The sequence below is a fragment of the Patagioenas fasciata genome, chromosome Z (assembly GCF_037038585.1).
Source record: "Patagioenas fasciata isolate bPatFas1 chromosome Z, bPatFas1.hap1, whole genome shotgun sequence".
Taxonomy (NCBI): Eukaryota; Metazoa; Chordata; class Aves; order Columbiformes; family Columbidae; genus Patagioenas; species Patagioenas fasciata.
Genome location: NC_092560.1, coordinates 11,292,455 through 11,310,336, shown reverse-complemented (window position 1 = coordinate 11,310,336; position 17,882 = coordinate 11,292,455). Strand labels below are relative to the sequence as shown.

The following is a 17,882-nucleotide window of genomic DNA, read 5'->3' as shown; positions in this document are numbered from 1 at the left end:
AAGGGGGACATGTGTGGGCTGGAGCTTGACTAACATCCAGGCTGATCAATAAGAGTATTCCAACCCGTTAGTGTCATGCTTCAGATTTAAAGAGAGTGAGGCCTTCTGGTCTGACTCTCTCTCTGTAGGGTGCCCTTGCTTTTGCTTGCTCTTGGGAGTTTTTTTCTTTCTTTCTTTGCTCGTTACTGGAGCCATGGCTCCCCCATGGTAGTTCTGCCAGATAATTTGTTTTTCTCCTTTTATTGTTAATGTCTCAAAAGAAATACACTTCAAGTAGGAAACTCATGTTCAACAAAAATTGGTACTGACCTCGATTTTGGGGGCTGTAAATTTGGTTAGATACAGGATGGCCCATAGGCTTTTTGGATGCCTCAGTGCTGCTTTTGTGCAGGGACAGTGCCACGTGATATGGGATGATGTGGGGCTCTGGTAATTGCTTCAAGTCAGCTTGCATTTCAGAGGGAAGAGATGTTCTGACCTGTTTGCACTGGAGCCTAACCTGCCTACTTGAGCAGATATTTGTCTCTTCCACATTTAGCTTGGAACGTAAGATGAAATATTACAAATACTGTGTCTGTTTCTTAGGCTGATTTAAATTTACTTAATATCTTTTTGTAGGTAGTTGGTGGGAAGTTCTGTTCACTGGAAGATGCGCTCTCAGAAATGAAAAGGCTTGATACTAAAGCACAAAGTGCCCTTGACCTCAAGAAGAAAAATTTAAAGACTGAACAGAATAAGTACGAAGAACTGGTAAAAAATATGCAGGAGGTAGGACCTTTGTATATGATTTTATTTTAACATTGAATTAATTCAGATTGAGTTGGACAGCTGTTTCTTCTTACTTATTATGATAAAGAAAATCCTATGATAGTTAAGAATTACATCAGGAAAGCAGAAATAAATGGTAAGGGCATTGGTTTGTGCAGCGTAGGTAGTAGGTTCCCATTAGAAACAAATGTGTTGCATATACAAAGAATGTGCTACTCTTTATGGTTGTCATCCTTCTATTAAGCTCAAGAGAGACCTCTATAGCTTCAAAAATATTATGCTCTCTGGGCACATGGTATTCTTTAGAGGAGAAATATCTACATTGCATATTTCTGACAGTTGATGTTTTTTATGTAAGCAGAGCACTGAAGAATACTTTTGAGATATTGGGAGGAAAGAGCTATTTCTTCTAGTTTTTGGGCAGCTACCTTCTTGTATTTCACTTTTCTGTATGTCTTCAGTGCACTCGTGGGACAAGTACACACTTGAAACCATGAAAAGACAAATTGTAAGATCAAAAATCTGACAAAGGGTCATAGAAATATGGTTGATTAAACTACTCTTAGCTCTTCCTCTTAACTAAGTGAATTTAAAGTTAATGGGACTCAGGTTCTCTCTTCCTTTTTTTGTTTGTTGTTTTTTTGTTTTGCTGAAGGATTCTAAAGCATTAACATCAAAGGAGAAAGAAATACAGAAGATACAGAAAGAACTCAATGCTTTACAGGAAGAAAGTGAAAAAGATGCAGATGCTTTAGCTGCAGCACAACAGCATTTTAATGCTGTGTCTGCTGGCTTGTCCAGCAATGCCGATGGGGAAGATGCTACTCTTGCGGAGCAGATGATGACCTGCAAAAATGAAATCAGCAAAGCAGTCACAGAGGCTAAGCAGGTATGTATGAAAGGTGTCAGAAAACCAAATGGCGCACACTTGAAATGTCAGTGAAGAGATTTTCTGGATATCTATGCAAGATATTTTAGAAACTGGCATATGCATTAAGGTGACTTTGATAAAACAAGTCCTTGAAAAAAATATCCTTGCATAAATGCAGACAAATAAGGAAAAGCTATCACATTGCTGTGAGGAAGTACAGAAACTGATATTTGAGACATAAAGTAATACAGTACTCAAGTGACAGACAGGATAGGAAGAAATGAATACTGCTTTCCATGATACACATTCATACTATAGAGATTGCTACAGTAAAACTTAATCGAATCAAAATAAAGGTGCGTGAGACTAGGAATGGAGAGTCCAGAAGAAACTGTTTTCAGTTAAATTGTGTGCTAGTCATATAACTCAAACAGATGACACTTCTTTTGTCTTAAGACAGGAAACTTCTGCTGTGGTAGTTCTCATGGTGGAATTTAAATTGTCAAAGTTGAGACAGCCAAGCTGCAGTTTCACTTAAAGAAAAACTCTGAGGAAAATAACAGAGACAGCTGTGTCCTGCGTTTTACCTTCCTTCTTCTCAGACTCTATTCGTGTGCTAGTATGAGTTATTGTATCCAAACACAAGATGTATTTTCTCCCAAGTCACCTGTGCCTTACTTTCAAAAGCCAATGCTGCTTTTTGGCATTTCTGCAACCAATGGAAACTTTTACAAATTATATGAGCACCTTGTTAGTGCAAGTGTTCCAAATTTGCACCTGCAAGATTGTTTTTAAAAATCTGCTGATTCCATATTTTCTTACTCATTACAGGCTCAAATGAAGTTGAATTATGTACAAAAAGAATTAAAGACAAAACAAGCTGAAGTTAAAAAGATGGATGGAGGATACAAGAAAGACAAAGAAGCACTTGAAGCTGTCAGGAAAACAAAAGAAAAACTAGAGAGCCAAATGAAGATGTTGAACTATGAAGGTCTGTACAGACTTCTGGTGTGTGATTTGGGGGGAATCCGAAAAGGAATATAAAAGTGTGGTGGCTTAACCTTGGTTGGCTGTGTGGTACGCACCAAACTGCTCTATCATTCCCCTTCCTCAACTGGACAGGGGAGAGAAAATATAACAGCTCATGGGTTGAGATAAGGACAGGTAGAGAACACTCAGAAATTACCATCATGGGCAAAACAGACTCAAACAGGAGAAAATTAATTTAATTTATTACCTATCAAATCAAATGAGAAATAAGAGCAAACTTTCAGACACCTTCCCTTCTTCCTGTGCTCAACTTCACTCGTCGTTTTTCTACCTCCTCCCTGCGAGCTGTGCAGGAGAACGGGGACTGGGGGTTGTGGTCAGTTCATCACATGTTGCTCTGCTGCTCCTTCCTCCTCAGAACTCCTTGCACTCTTTCCTTGCTTCAGCATGGATTCCCTCTCATGGGAGACAGTCCTTCGTGGACCTCTCCTCCATGGGTCCTTCCCATGGGCTGCAGTTTTTCATAAACTGCTCCAGTGTGGGTCCCTTCTGTGGGGTGCAGCCCTTCAGGAACAAACTGCTACACCCTGGCTCCCCCATGGGGTCACAACTCCTGGCAGCAAACCTGCTTCAGGATGTACTGCTCTTTCCGTGGGGCCACAGGTCCTGCCAGGAACCTGCTCCAGCACTGACTCTTTGTGGGATCACAGCATCCTTCAGGTGTCCACCTGCTCTGGTGTGGGGTCCTTGCTGGGCTGCAGGTGGAGATCTGCTCCACCATGGACCAACATGGGCTGCAGTGGACAGCCGGCTTCACCATGGTCTGCACCATGGGCTGCAGGAGAATCTCTGGCACCTGGAGCACCTTGTCCCCTGCTTTTCTGGCCTTGCTGTCTGCAGGGCTGTTTCTCTCACATATTCTCACTCCTCTCTCTGGCTGCTGTAGTGCAGCAGTTTTTACTTCTATAATATGTTATCCCAGAGGTCCTACCACCAATGCTGATGGGCTTAGACTTGGACAGTGATGAGTCTGTCATGGAGCCAGCTGGAACTCGCTTTATTGGTGACAGAAGCAAAGGAAAACAAACAGATTTACTGTCTGCTTCCCATCAGCAGGCAGCGTCCAGCCACTTCCTGGGAAGTGGCGCCTCAGCATGCGTAGTGGTTGGTCTGGAAGACAAATACCTTAATAATGAATGCCCCCTCCCATGCCTCCTTTTCTCTTATTATAGGTTTTATTTCTGAGCATGTCCTCATATGGTATGGAATACTGCTTGTGTCAGCTGTCCTGGCTTTGTGTCCCCCCACCAACCTCTTGCCCACCCCCACCCTACTGGGGGTTGAAGGGGGCTGGAGAGGCAGCCTTGATGCTGTTGGGAGCACTGCTCAGCAGCAGCCAAAACACTGGTGTGTTACCGACACCATCCTAGAATTACTCAGCACAGCACTATGAGTGCTGCTCTGGAGAATGTTAACGTCATCCCAGAGAGACTCAATACAAGAAGAAGTTGAAAAACCAAGCTTGCTGCTTTCATGCAGAAAGAAATTTCTCTGGTCAGAGTTCTGCAAGCTTTTACATTCCACAGAAAATAGTTTAAAATATGATTTTATAAACTTAGGCTAAATCTGTTACAGTTTGATGGAAAATTAAAATGCCTTCTAAAATCTAGGTGGAAAAAGTGTCCAGCCTCTCTATTCTTTCATGTTTTTCCCTACCTAAAACACTTCTTAAAGTTCATTTCTTGTTCCAGGTAATATTTTATACAGAAGCTACTCAGAACTGCAAACTGATATTCCAGAATGACATTCAGAGAAGCACATCAGATGTTAAACTCTTTCTTTGCATGTTTGGTATTGTGATGGTGTTAATGTGGCTAAACTGGAAATTTACAAAGAATTTTAGAAAGTCTTTAAGTATTCTACACATATAGAACAGTGTAGCATACCAATCTTTAAGCTAATACATTTCCATGCTCTGGACGCTTATCTACTGTTTGTGTTCAACTCTTCAGAAGAGAAAGAAGCAGCCCTTTTAGCAAAAAAGAAGGCATTGACTTCTGACATCAGTCGACTGAGAGAATTGTATGAAGGCTTAATGGCGAAGTTTCCTCATCTACGGTTTGAATACAAGTAAGATCTTAGTGTGATCCTGTAAGGCACTTGAAAGTGCTTTTGGGGGCATCTTATGTGTGGCTTATGGGACTAAGTGGATAATTCACAGAATCACAGAATGTTAGGGATTGGAAGGGACCTTATCCAGTCCAATCCCCCTGCCGGAGCAGGAACACCTAAATGAGGTTACACAGGAAAGGTGTCCAGGTGGGTTTGAATGTCTCCAGAGTAGGAGACTCCACAACCTTCCTGGGCAGCCTGGTCCAGTGTTCTGTCACCCTCACTGAGAAGAAGTTTCTTCTCAAATTTAAGTGGAACCTCTTGTGTTCCAGTTTGTACCCATTACCCCTTGTCCTGTCATTGGTTGTCACCGAGAAGAGCCTGGCTCCATCCTCCTGACACTCACCCTTTATATATTTGTAAACATTAATGAGGTCACCCCTCAGTCTCCTCTTCTCCAGGCTAAAGAGCCCCAGCTCCCTCAGCCTTTCCTCATAAGGGAGATGCTGCACTCCCTTCATCATCTTCATTGCCCTGTGCTGGACTCTCTCCAGCAGTTCCCTGTTCTGCAACTGAGGGGCCCAGAGCTGGACACAACATTCCAGGTGTGGTCTCCCCAGGGCAGAGTAGAGGGGAAGGAGAACTTCTCTGGACCTACTAACCACCCCCCTTTTAATACATCCCAGTATGCCATTGGCCTTCTTGGCCACAAGGACACAGTGCTGGCTCATGGTCATCCAGCTGTCCCTTGGGACCCCCAGGTCCCTTTCCCCTGCACTGCTCTCTGACAGGTTGTTCCCCAACTTATACTGAAACCTGGGGTTGTTCCTACCCAGATGCAAGACTCTACACCTTTCCTTGTTATATTTCATTAAATTTTTCCCTGCCCAACTCTCCAGCCTGTCCAGGTCTCTGGATGGCAGCACAGCCTTCTGGTGTGTCAGCCACTCCTCCCAGCTGTGTCATCAGCAAACTTACTGATAGCACACTCTACTCCCTCATCCAAATAATTGATGAATATATTGAATAATACTGGCCCCAGTACTGACCCCTGAGGCACTCCACTAGATACAGGCCTCCAACTGGACTCTGCCCTATTGACCATGACGCTCTGGCTTCTTCCCTTCAACCAGTTCGCAGTCCACCTCACTACCTGATCATCCACATCGCACTCCCTCAGTTTAGCTGTGAGGATACTGTGGGAGACTGTGTCAAATGCCTTACTCAAGTCAAGGTGGACCACATTCATCGCTCTGCCATCATCCAGCGATCCTTTTATGTCCTCATAAAAGTCAATGAGGTTGATCAGGCATGACTTACCTTTGGTGAAGCCATGTTGACTGCCCCTAATGACCCTCTTATCCCTGATATGCCTTGAGGTGGCACCAAGGATAAGTTGTTCCATCAGTTTCCCAGGGATGGAGGTGAGGCTGACTGGTCTATAGTTACCCGGGTCCTCCTTCTTGCCCTTTTTGAAGACTGGAGTGACATTTGCTTTCCTCCAGTCCTCAGGCACCTCTCCTGTTTCCCAAGACTTGGCAAAAGGGGTAGAGAGTGGCACCGCAATGACCTCAGCCAGCTCCCTCAGCACCCGTGGGTGCATCCCATCCAGACCCATGGATTTATGGATGTCCAGATTGCCTAACTGCTCCCTAACCCAGTCCTCATCAACCAAGACAAACTCCTCCATTGGCCCAACTTCCTCTGGGACCTCAGTGGTATGGGGCTCCTCAGGACAGCTTTCGGCAGAGTAGACAAAGAACGCGTTCAGTAACTCTGCCTTCTCTGTATCTCCTGCCACCAGGGCAACCACCTCATTTATCACTGGGCCTGCATTGCCTCTGTTGTTAGTTTTATCTGCCACATATTTGAAAAAGCTCTTTCGGTTGTCCATGACCCCTCTCACCAGCTTTAATTCTAAGGAGGCCTTAGCTTTCCTAGTTGCCTCCCTACCCCCTCTATCAATAGCCTTATATTCTCCCCAAGTGGCCAGCCCCTCCTTCCATGATCTATAAACTCTCCTCTTCCACTTGAGCTTACCCAGCAGTTCCCTGTTTAACCACTCAGGTTTCCTAGCTCCCTTCCTTGACTTCCTACATGTGGGGATGCTCTGATTTTTGCCCGGTAGAGACAGTCCCTAAACACTAATCTACTATTCCAGTGATTGCTTAGCAGTTACTTTCTTTTTGGTGCAAATGAATAACAATTATCTTACCTGTGATCCAAATGTTGTGGGGGGGAAGTCAGGAAATGTTTGCACAATTAATGGGCAGGAGGGAAGGTGACACAGTCATTCTTAAATAGCAGCCTTATCAAAATCACTGGAATGTAACAGTTTTGTACAGTGGTGTTTGCAAGCCATGACTCAACTTCGGTAGCTAAAAACATAAAATTCAAAGGTCGAAACCGCAAAAATACATAATCGTTACTTTTCAGAAACCTGCCATGAGGACTGTGAGTAGACCTGCTCTGTGGAGTTCAACATTGTATCTGTCTCCACCAATCAAATATATGTATCCCTGGTTTTTTTTGCTTATCTAATAACCAATATGAACATATGACTTTACTAATAATTTGACCCATAGTAAAAATAAATTGAAAATTGCATGAAGAAATTATACCAACATCAAGAAAAATATTTTCTAATGACTTTGTAACTGATTCTTTATTGGAAAGTCACTTGCCCTGAGGTATTAAATTTAACCATTTCTTGAGGTTTTGGTCTTGTGCTTGTTTTGTTTTGTTTGTTTTTTTTTTTTGTGGTAGAATTTAGAACTTCTTATACCGATATAATAAGTCTTATGAGTTTTTAAATACATGTGTGGGAGAGAAACAAACATGATTTTTCATAATTTAAATTTATTTTAAGAGATCCAGAAAAGAATTGGAATCCAAACCATGTGAAAGGCGCTGTTGTGTCTCTTATCTCTGTGAAGGATCTGTCCAAAGCAAAAGCCCTAGAAGCTGTGGCTGGGGGGAAACTCTATAACATTATTGTGGACACAGAGGTATGTTTATTACTTTAATACAGAACTCTGAATGTTGAGATGAGGCCTTGTAATTCCAGGTTAGCAAGCATGTGTGTTGTTACTGAATGCTTAAGAGTTGCTTTGGACCCATGTATATGTTTAGATTAGGTCAAGAGAGTCCTGCACAAAATCAGTTGTGTATTCAGGTATCCTTTGTAACTCTTCTCATTTGAGGGTACTGGCAAAAAGCTTCTTGAAAAGGGTGAACTTCAGCGTCGATACACCATCATTCCACTGAACAAAATTTCGGCCAGATGTGTTGGACAAAAAACAGTCAAGTTGGCCCAGACCTTGGTATGTAAATAAATACACTATTTAAAATATTTTGCTTTTTCATTGTGTTTCTTTGCTAAAAACATGAACTTCTTAATGGTTATACTAATAAGAACTTTTATAGTGTTTGAAGGTATTTTGATTTGATTTTTTCCTTTGTATTATCCTTTCAGCTATGTGATGTTTAGATAGATTTTCATTATTGTACTTTTAACTGTAATTGTTTTAAAACATAATGATGCTTTTAGACAGTGCTTTTATCAAGAGAACACAGAAATTATATTTGAAAATTCTTATAACTTAAGGCATTTCATTTGCTTTCTAGGCTGATCCTGAGAGCTTGCATTTAGCCCTGTCTCTAGTTGAATATGAACCTGAACTGCAGAAAGCAATGAAATATGTATTTGGAACAACACTGATCTGTGACAACATGGATATTGCTAAGAAAGTGACCTTTGACAAAAGGATAATGACAAAGAGTGTTACACTTGATGGAGATGTGTTTGACCCCCAGGGCACTCTGCATGGAGGCAATTGCTGGTTTTATTCGTACAATAATACTGTGTGCCTGTTGATTTGTTAACTGGCCTGCATGTTTTTTATAAAAATGACCAGTAACATTTTTATTTAGACCCATACTGGGAATAATATGATCGGTTTCAGCAAAGATTTGTCAGTTTTTAGCTGAAATAAGATGATTAGGCTATGTAAAAAATGGTTAACTATTAGCATAGGATAGTTTAGATTTTAAATACCTAAGTCGTATTTGACTATATAATCCTCTTAGAAGGAGAAATGCTTTGAATTCAAGCGCTTTTTCAAGTAATTCATAATTAATTTGAGGTAATTTCATAAATTAGGAAAAGTTAGTTGATTTCACAATAAATTCCTGTGTAGTATTCGAAGTTTGCAGAACAAAATTCTGTAACAGAGGAGGTAGTCTTTCTGCACTGAGAACTGCTGTAATTTTAGCCTAACTGCCTTTGTTTCAGAACATGTGTCATTAACATTTAGAGTTTACTGTTTGCCAGTAATGAAACCATTAATCTCATTGATCTAATTCCAGTTAGCTTGACTTCCCTTTTTTTTTTTTCTTCTTTTCACTGGACAGGTGCATCCTCACAGGCTGCATCCGTATTGTCTAAATTTCAAGAAATTAAATGTGTTGAATTAGAACTCAGGACAAAGGAATCTGAACTTGAGGCTGTAGAGAATGAACTGGCAAGCTTGAAGAATGTTGCTGAAAAGTAAGGTTTGCCCTATGAAATGTCTATCATTTCTGTTGTGTGACTGAGGAAGTGTAATATAAAGAAGTATTTTTGGAGCACATAGGGCCTATTGAGAATGTGATATGCAGAAAATTATTCCCTTCCTCCCTCTCCCTCCTCCCAGTTACATTTTTTAGTACAGCAATCAACAAGCAAATTTAGTTTTTAGATAAAACATGCAATAAATCTTTATTTTGGGTAATACAGGAAAAAAAAAGATGTCTACTTGAAATTACGTGAAGATTTCTGAAGTTTCATGAAGTCTACTGAAGAATGGATCTGTCCCAGTCATATTTTGCAGTAACCATACAGAATTTCATTTTGTGATAGCTCTTACTTTTCTCCCAATAAAATATAGATACTAAAGGGGAATATCTGAGTGATAGTGCTATAAGGAGTTAAAATAAATAACTTAAGTATATTTAATTTTCAGCTACCCAGTTTCTGAAGATATTTTTAAAGGATGGCATATAAAAGTACATTTAGTCAGTTCTGTAAAATCCCTTAAAGAGGCAGTGTTGTGTATACACTAGCTACTGACTGGATTTATTTTTCAAATTATTTTGAGTTGCAGTAGGCTTCCAGAAATGTGACCAAAAGGAAGGAGTGAGTTTTGCTTTTAGACATCTTTTCTTTAATGCTTCAGCCTAGCATCTCTCATGCTGCTGGTTGGAAAAACACAAGGTCTGAATTGTTGCCAGCTTCCATGTGTCCCATTTGTTAGTTTTTGAAAACCTTGTTGGCGCTACGTAACCAGGAGGAGTTATATATGTAATAACATACCTACAAACTTCATAACTGCTATTAAAGAAATTATGCCAGACTTTCATGCATTTAAGCTTACTTGTCCTACAGTCATCATTGTGTTTCACGTTAGAATGGGAATATAAATATTTCTTTATCTACTTATTTCTGTATCTACTTTTTTCAACTTTGAAACTGAAGTGCTGGGTACCCTGCATTATAACAGTGTATATCATCACTGTCTTCAAAGGTACCAGAAACTGAAGCAGCAGTGGGAGATGAAGTCAGAGGAAGCAGAGCTGTTGCAGACAAAACTTCATCAAAGTGCTTATCACAAACAAGAGGAGGAGCTGCTTGCCCTGAAGAAAACCATTGGTGACAAATGTGTTCTTATTCTTTTAACTGAAAACTAACTGCTAAGAATGAGCTGGATATTTGGCTGTTTGAGTAGCAGAATGTTTGCTTAAGGAAAAGAATAGCTTTGAAAAAAATAGCTTTATATTCTGAAAAATGTAACAAATACAGAATCATAATATACTTGTATGGAGGTTATTCACGTAAGGTCAATCATTCTCTTGTAGTAAAGGTTATGTTCTTAAGTGTGTTACATATTTCATAATAAAAGGAAAAATGCCTTTGCAGGGAAGCTTTTAAATTGATTTAATCCCATATTTGAGTAATCTTTGTTTTTTCCAAGCCATCTGTTTCTGTAGTTATTCAAGGTTAGCAATATGAATAGTTTGTGTAACAAGAAGGCATTGGAAAGAAGTACTGTGCATATAGCTAAGGAAAAACACAAAGGGAATCAAATGCAGCAATAAGTAAAACATCTAAAGGAAAAGGTGGACAGAAGTGATATACCTGCACCTGTTAAAAAAAAAAAAAAAGACTTATTTTCATTAATTTTAATGACTGGTTGTCCATTTGGTCCCCTTCTAATAAATGGTAACAACAGCATGCTGTCCTGGAGTAATCATTGAAAGAGCTGATTTCAGTAACTAGCAAACATACAAGCATTTTTGGGTTGTTTTGCTAGAGGCAAAGATAAATTTATTTCAGTTGGAGTTCAGGATCTAAATATAAAGATAAAAACAACATCCAAACTCAGTATTGTGCTTCTTGATTCAGCTGACTGTGAAGAGACATTAAAGAGAACTGAAGAGAACAAAAAGAATGCAGAAGATAAATACAAGGTATTAGAGACTAAAATGAAAAATGCAGAAGGAGAACGTGAAAAAGAACTAAAAAATGCCCAGCAGAATCTAGATGGTGCCCAAAAAAAGGCAGACGCTTCAAGCAAAAAAATGAAAGGGAAGCAACAGGTAAAACTTAACCTTTTTGCCAATTTTCTCGAGGTCAAAATTTTAATACTGTCATTTTTGGAACTTGATATGTTACCCTGTAGTCAGTGACACAGAAATTGCTGGTGCCTTTTTTTGTGATATTGTTTCCTTGGTGAGTAACAGGCACTGTTAGTCTTATACAGCATTACTACATCAAACTGAATCTTAATTCTTTCTGTTTGACTGTAATAAATTTGAAAACATCTCCCTAGGAAGTTGAAGCCGTAGTTCTGGAACTTGAAGAGCTCAAACAAGAACAGGCCTCCTATGAACAACAGATAGAAGCTGCAGAAAAAGTAATAAAATCCTACAAGGAGCAAGTTAATGCTCTGGCAGCTGAGGTGTCCAAGACAAAGGTAAAGCAAATACTGCATTTCATTATCCTTGTTGATGTTACTGATTATATGATTCTCCTAAAGCTCAAATTATAATGTGTATTCTGTTGTTTGGATTTTCTTGCCAGTACTCAATTATATTTAGCCTAGGTAGTTATTCTTTTGCTTCATTATGACACGTGAATTTTTTTTCTCATTCCTTGCTGTGTCCTTCTCTTCTAATAACTGTCTGACACCAGCCTTTAAAAGCAGCTAATAAATGGCTCTGTGATTTGTTTTTCAGGAATCTGTAAAGAAAGCAGAGGATGAGCTGAACAAGCAGAAGGAAATAATTATGTTACAGGATAAAGCAATTAAAGCTAAAACAGCAGAGATAACAAAATACAGAGAAGAAAATAATGCATTACAGCTTAAGATTGAAACATTAGAACACAACATCAGGAAACATCAACAAGATGCTGCTGATGCTTCTGCCAAGGTATTTCAGAACTGTGCTTTTCTATTCATCTTGTGACTGAGAGTAGTTATTTCCCTGATCACAGGCAAAGGAAAAAGCCTTTTTTTCTAATAAGCAATGACAATTGCAGCTCTTGATGTGAAGCTTTCTATCCCAGGAGAAGGGTGTGGAAATCGTGAATTGTAACAGAGCTTATTAGTATGGCTTAATAGAGAGTAGATCAGAGTCAGAACGTGATCAATGAGAAGAACATTCTGACTGTAGAGACAAATTAGGTAACTAATCAAATAAACTAATCCTGAGATTTAGTGACAGTGTCTTATCCCACGTGTTCTAAGCAAGTGTGATGAGTGTATATGAAAGCTCTCTTGGAAATCACATGAAGCATTGTAACGGTATTGTGTTGCGTTGGGATTGAAGAATTAATGTACAGTAATTGCAGGATTTTTGAAAAAAAATTATTTTTCATTCACATTTGAGAAGGAAAAAAAAAGCCTCAACATACCTTCTTGTTTACAGGTGACCAGAATGCTGAAAGAGCATGAGTGGATAGCTTCAGAGAAATCACTTTTTGGTCAGCCAAACACAGCCTTTGACTTCGAAAGTAATGATCCAAAAGAAGCATGTGAGCAACTGCAGAAATTGCAGGAGAAAAAAGAGAAGCTGGGAAAGAATGTGAACTTGAGAGCTATGAATGCACTTTCTGAGACAGAACAGAGGGTAAATGTTTTGTGTTTTAACCTTCAAAGATTGGGCAGGTCGGGTATCTGCTATTATGTATAAAGTAGCTATATATTTTTATAGGTTTTATTTTTGAGTACAAAAAATATAAAACTATATCTTCATGAGACAGCAGGAAACTTTTTGTTAAATCTTTTATACTAATCTTACATTTTTGAACTATTCTGTTGTGCAATAGTCTTGTAAATTATACATAAACTTGACTTCAGATGGCAAGAAGAATTATTTCTTTCTGCCCTACCCAAGTCCATCCTGAGTTGTCAGCCGCAGCATTAGACGAGCTTTCTGGTATCAATTACAGTGTTTGTGAATTACAAACTTTATCAAGGGTTGCAATCAAAAAAATGTTCATCTTCAAGCATGATAGCTTGGAAATGTTCTAGGCTTGTCTTGATTTCATCTGTATCTTTAGGCTATTCCAAGAGTGTCTCAAAACTATCCACTGACTGACACTTCAAGTTTTCTAGTACTGTTCTTCCTATTAGCTTCCAGAAGCATTCTTTGCTCTAAGGAAAGACAAATAAAACATGGTTAATTTGAAAAGGAAGTGCAGCTTTCAGAGTAATGTTGGTCTTCCTCTTTGCCAGCTGTTGAAATTTCTAATGCTTGAATTTGCAAATAATATCCTGAAACTTAAATCCTGCATGCAGCTCTAAATGAATGCTTTGGATTTTAATCTTGTGGTCAATGGATCTTTCATAGTTACAAAACCGATAAATTGTGAAACTGTAAGATTAGCATGATATATTTGAGCACAAAGTTCATTGAAATATTTTCTTCTTATTGCAACAGTACAATGACTTAATGAAGAAAAAAAGAATTGTAGAGAATGACAAGTCAAAAATTATTGCAGCCATTGAAGAGCTTGACCATAAGAAAATTGAAACTTTAAATATGGCTTGGGAAAAGGTATGACACTTGAAATCTAATCTTCACATTTTAGCAAAAGATCAGATTTGTTTCAGATTAGTTTTGTGTATTTCCATGCCAAAAGTAAAAATGATGTCTCGTTCCAGAATTAATCTCCCTTGCCTAGTGTTTAAATTACAAAACAACCACTTCATTTCTCGTGTTTCATCTCACTTTTGGGAATAACACATTAATTCTCTGAGAATTTTAAAAATAAAGTTAAACCCGAAAAACTATTTTACTGCTCTCTTTTAGTCCCCACAAAATTTTAAGGACAGTTAAGCTCCTTACATGCTGAAATCATCATCTGTCACATGGAAGTTGGACAAAACAGTGAGACTGTTTATTTTTCTTTTTGTTTACTTAAGCTACTATTTGACCAGAGTTAAAATCTGGTTCTGTGTAGCCCCACACCATGTGGGGCTGTGTTCCTTTCACGAATAGTCTGGGTAATACTGGAACAGAGCAACAGCTGATTTAGGTTTCTATTATCTAAGCACTCAGCCTTCTTATTACAACAGTTCTCTCATATCATGAACTAAAGTATAAAATTTCCCCTTCTATGTGGAAAGTTCTTGACATATTCTTTTCTGCTGTAAAAGGAGAAGTTGTACTTTTTGGCCTTTGAGAACATTGATTATGTCAAAGATTAAATTGCTCATAAATGAAGTATTTGTTTTAAATATAACTGCCCATATGCAAGGTATCACTGACAAAATGATACCTTTTCATTGCAAAATCTTGTTTGGCAAAAATTAGTGAACTGTATTTAAAAGCATCATGGGTGCTGGAAGAAGTGTGTGTTCAGATGCATTCCATGACCTAGGAAATTTTAATCTACATTTACAAAGTTGCATCACATCCAGTACCTGGACATTGCTTAAGTAACCTTGGGAAGCAGTGTGGAGGTTGACAGTGTGTGCCTCTTTCAAGATGCTTATACTTCTAATAGTTTTTTAATTGGGAGAAATCGCAGTTCACCTATTAATAAATCTGAGGTAGGGCATAACCATTTCCCTGGCTGATAGGATAAATAAGCCTTCCAATATTTCCTTCATTTGATCCTTCTAAAATGCTTAGTATAAAAGTCCTCTATATATATCCCTTGGTGTTGCTTTTCAGTATAGAGAAAATAAAAGATTCCACATGCTAATAATTTCCCTCTATCCTGTATGTGCTAATCTTAAAGATGGAAGTGGTAATTTGGTTAAATTGGGCAAGAAGTCTAGGACACTTAAGTTTTTAGCTGTTTGTGCTCTTTATTCAAAGCACGTACCCACATCTTTTGTGGTTTGACTTCTAGGTGGATAAAGACTTCGGTTTAATTTTCTCAACGCTTCTACCAGGAGCCAGAGCTAGACTAGAACCCTGTAAAACTGGTCATGTCTTGACTGGTCTGGAGTTCAGAATTGCCTTAGGAAACACCTGGAAGGAAAACTTAACAGAACTTAGTGGAGGACAAAGGTTGGTGAACTTTGCGGGTTTTTTGTTTGTTTCCTTTGCAAACTGCAGTGTATATAATTGACATGTCTAGCTAACTATAGTTCAGAAAAGCAAAAAACGTATCTTTTCCCTGGTCAAGTCAGGGATTCTGTCTCCTAACTTTCAATATTAAGTCAGGTTGGAAGAACAATGCATTACTTGGCATATGGTAACAAACAAAACTTTAATCTGTAGCGAAGTGACAAAAAATAAATTGAGTGGTGAGAAAATTGCATTTAACTCTAGGGTAGTACTGAGGTGCTGTTGAATTAAATGCTTCAGCCTTTGAGTTATAATCTCAAAAAAATAAATAGGTAAGTTCTGCCCCCGTGTCAGAGTAGTGTCAGTGACAATTTTCTTCTCCAGTGATTACAGCTACTGTGTAGGGTATGTGTTCCTCTGCAACTTCTAAGGAAAAATCTAACAAATTTAAAAGTAGGAACAGAATTTAGGAAGCAGTGAGACAGATACGGAACTTTCTGAAGGACAAAGTGCTTCAAGAACAGTGTTGAAAAACAGCACTGCAAAACTCAGAATTGAAAATGGGTAAAGCAACAGGATGATTTTAAATATCATTACCCAGCTAACCTGACCATCCCATAAAAGAATAAGTAACATTGCCATTTCTAACAGAAGGCTTCACATTTTAAAATAGAAAGTTGTGGCAGAAGCTGTGATTCTGTCTCTTCAAAACTCATCGCATGAATCTGCTTTTGAGAGAGCATTTTGTTAATTACCAGACAATTGTTTTCATAAGCCAAAGCCTCTCGAAGAAGACAGTAAAACATAGTTTTCCTGTTCTCTGTCTTAGATCATTGGTGGCCTTGTCCTTGATCTTAGCTCTGCTTCTCTTCAAACCTGCCCCAATTTACATCTTGGATGAAGTGGATGCAGCCCTTGATCTCTCGCATACCCAGAATATTGGGCACATGATTCACACTTACTTCAGACACTCTCAGGTATGGTCTTGAAGCTATTGTGGTCATCCATTTATATATTTAATTGTTTTCAGAGCAGTCTGCCACTCTGGAGTGTTAGCTGTTCAAGTATTTTATTTCAGTGTGTTGTATTTTTAAGTTGTTTCAACTGGAAGTTACACTGAAGATATGGCAACTATGAAACTTGTGAGTGTTACATTTTAATATAAGCGGTTGCTGCAGTGTCTGAAAAAAAACCCAGGTAGTAATGGGGAAGAATATCTGTTATGATAAATTTTAGGGATGACCCACATCTAACTTTGTAGGATTTTTTTTGCTAAAGTTCTTTAACCAAAGCTTTAAAAATATTTCCTTTTTGATCCCATTGAAATGAGGCACTAGCAGAAGGAATCTCTGTATCACTGTGGCCTGTGCTTTAAAAAAATCGGTAGAACTGAAGGAACTTAGTACTCTGAGTAAAAGGCAATACCTGTCTCAATTTGGTGGTTGGATACAACTTTTCCAAATTGTGAGAGAGAAGGGAACATTTGTTTCCAAAATTGTAAAATAATTAAAGCAGCATCTTTAGACTAGAAAAGTTCTTGCATTCTTCCAAAATTCATGACATTTCTTCCACTGATTGGTGCACCATGAAGTGCTATTCTGTATTGTGGCCCGTATCCCAGGCCAAGTGCTGGCATGTGGCCACAGCTGGACATCATTAGCTGCAGAAAATGTCTGGCCTGTGCATGTACGTTACCCTGCCTGGCACTTTCTGTTGGGATTCAGTTATGTTCATAACATTTTTAAAAAAATTACTACCAAGATATTAGCCAAGTAAAGTAAAAGGAATTATATTTGTTAGAAGCCTTCTCCAGTGTTGCATAAAGTCTTTATTTGGATAGCAGCATTTACTTTTAAGCTTTCTGGTTTTAGTTTCTTGTGGTGTCCCTGAAGGATGGAATGTTTAACAACGCAAATGTCCTCTACAAGACGAGGTTTCTGGATGGTGTATCAACTGTTGCAAGATATGAGCAAAGGAGAAATGTATCTGCTCACAGAGAAGTCCCAAAACCATGTAAGAACAACGAAGAAAGATCTGAAACAGTGGCAAACTTTTTAATCAATTCTCCATATGCAGTAGTAATTTCTTAAGTGTTCCCTGGCCCCAGTCTGTGTGCTGTTGTGTGCTTGTTTTTTTTCTAAGTATTTTGAATCTTGAACTTTATGTGTTAGATTTCTTTGCATCGTAGTAAGAAGTGAAACTTACCAAGAATGTTGGCTGTACTATTAGCTAAACTGGCTGCATTTATTCCTCTTGGTATCCTGTAAGTAATTCCCGTCATCGCTCCACGAGCATTTATGCATAACCATATGTGAACAGTAGCTCTGTGAGCTCAACAATAGGAACTGAAGCCTTTGAGGAAAAACTGCTTGACTTGCATTGTTCACGGCCTCCAAAAAACCTGTTCTAAGTGCTAAAGCTGTTTTTCTTTTCTGTTGGCATATACCAGAGGAAAGTGGCCTATCACTTTTTATTCTACTATACCTGTTTAAGCAGCAAGCATTAAACATTTTTAACTCCCAAGCTGTCTTTATAATTTTGCTACAGTAATTTTTAATAAACATTTTTAGCTACACAA

General features: G+C 38.7%; 1 protein-coding gene across 3 annotated transcripts in view; it reads left to right on the top strand.

Moving 5' to 3' along the window:
* Window positions 1-17,882, top strand: part of SMC2 (structural maintenance of chromosomes 2) — a 24,904-nt gene extending 7,022 nt beyond the window's left edge. For all 3 annotated transcript variants that reach the window (XM_071801715.1, XM_071801716.1, XM_065861365.2), the window contains 17 exons: window positions 619-768; window positions 1,424-1,657; window positions 2,471-2,630; window positions 4,642-4,759; window positions 7,611-7,749; window positions 7,945-8,064; window positions 8,369-8,573; window positions 9,155-9,290; window positions 10,306-10,430; window positions 11,184-11,377; window positions 11,611-11,754; window positions 12,017-12,211; window positions 12,710-12,910; window positions 13,724-13,840; window positions 15,144-15,304; window positions 16,134-16,281; window positions 17,176-17,882. In XM_071801715.1, coding sequence (XP_071657816.1) covers window positions 619-768; window positions 1,424-1,657; window positions 2,471-2,630; window positions 4,642-4,759; window positions 7,611-7,749; window positions 7,945-8,064; window positions 8,369-8,573; window positions 9,155-9,290; window positions 10,306-10,430; window positions 11,184-11,377; window positions 11,611-11,754; window positions 12,017-12,211; window positions 12,710-12,910; window positions 13,724-13,840; window positions 15,144-15,304; window positions 16,134-16,281; window positions 17,176-17,394 — 2,766 coding nt within the window. In that variant the 3' untranslated portion in view covers window positions 17,395-17,882. The remainder of the gene's footprint in view (window positions 1-618; window positions 769-1,423; window positions 1,658-2,470; window positions 2,631-4,641; window positions 4,760-7,610; window positions 7,750-7,944; window positions 8,065-8,368; window positions 8,574-9,154; window positions 9,291-10,305; window positions 10,431-11,183; window positions 11,378-11,610; window positions 11,755-12,016; window positions 12,212-12,709; window positions 12,911-13,723; window positions 13,841-15,143; window positions 15,305-16,133; window positions 16,282-17,175) is intronic.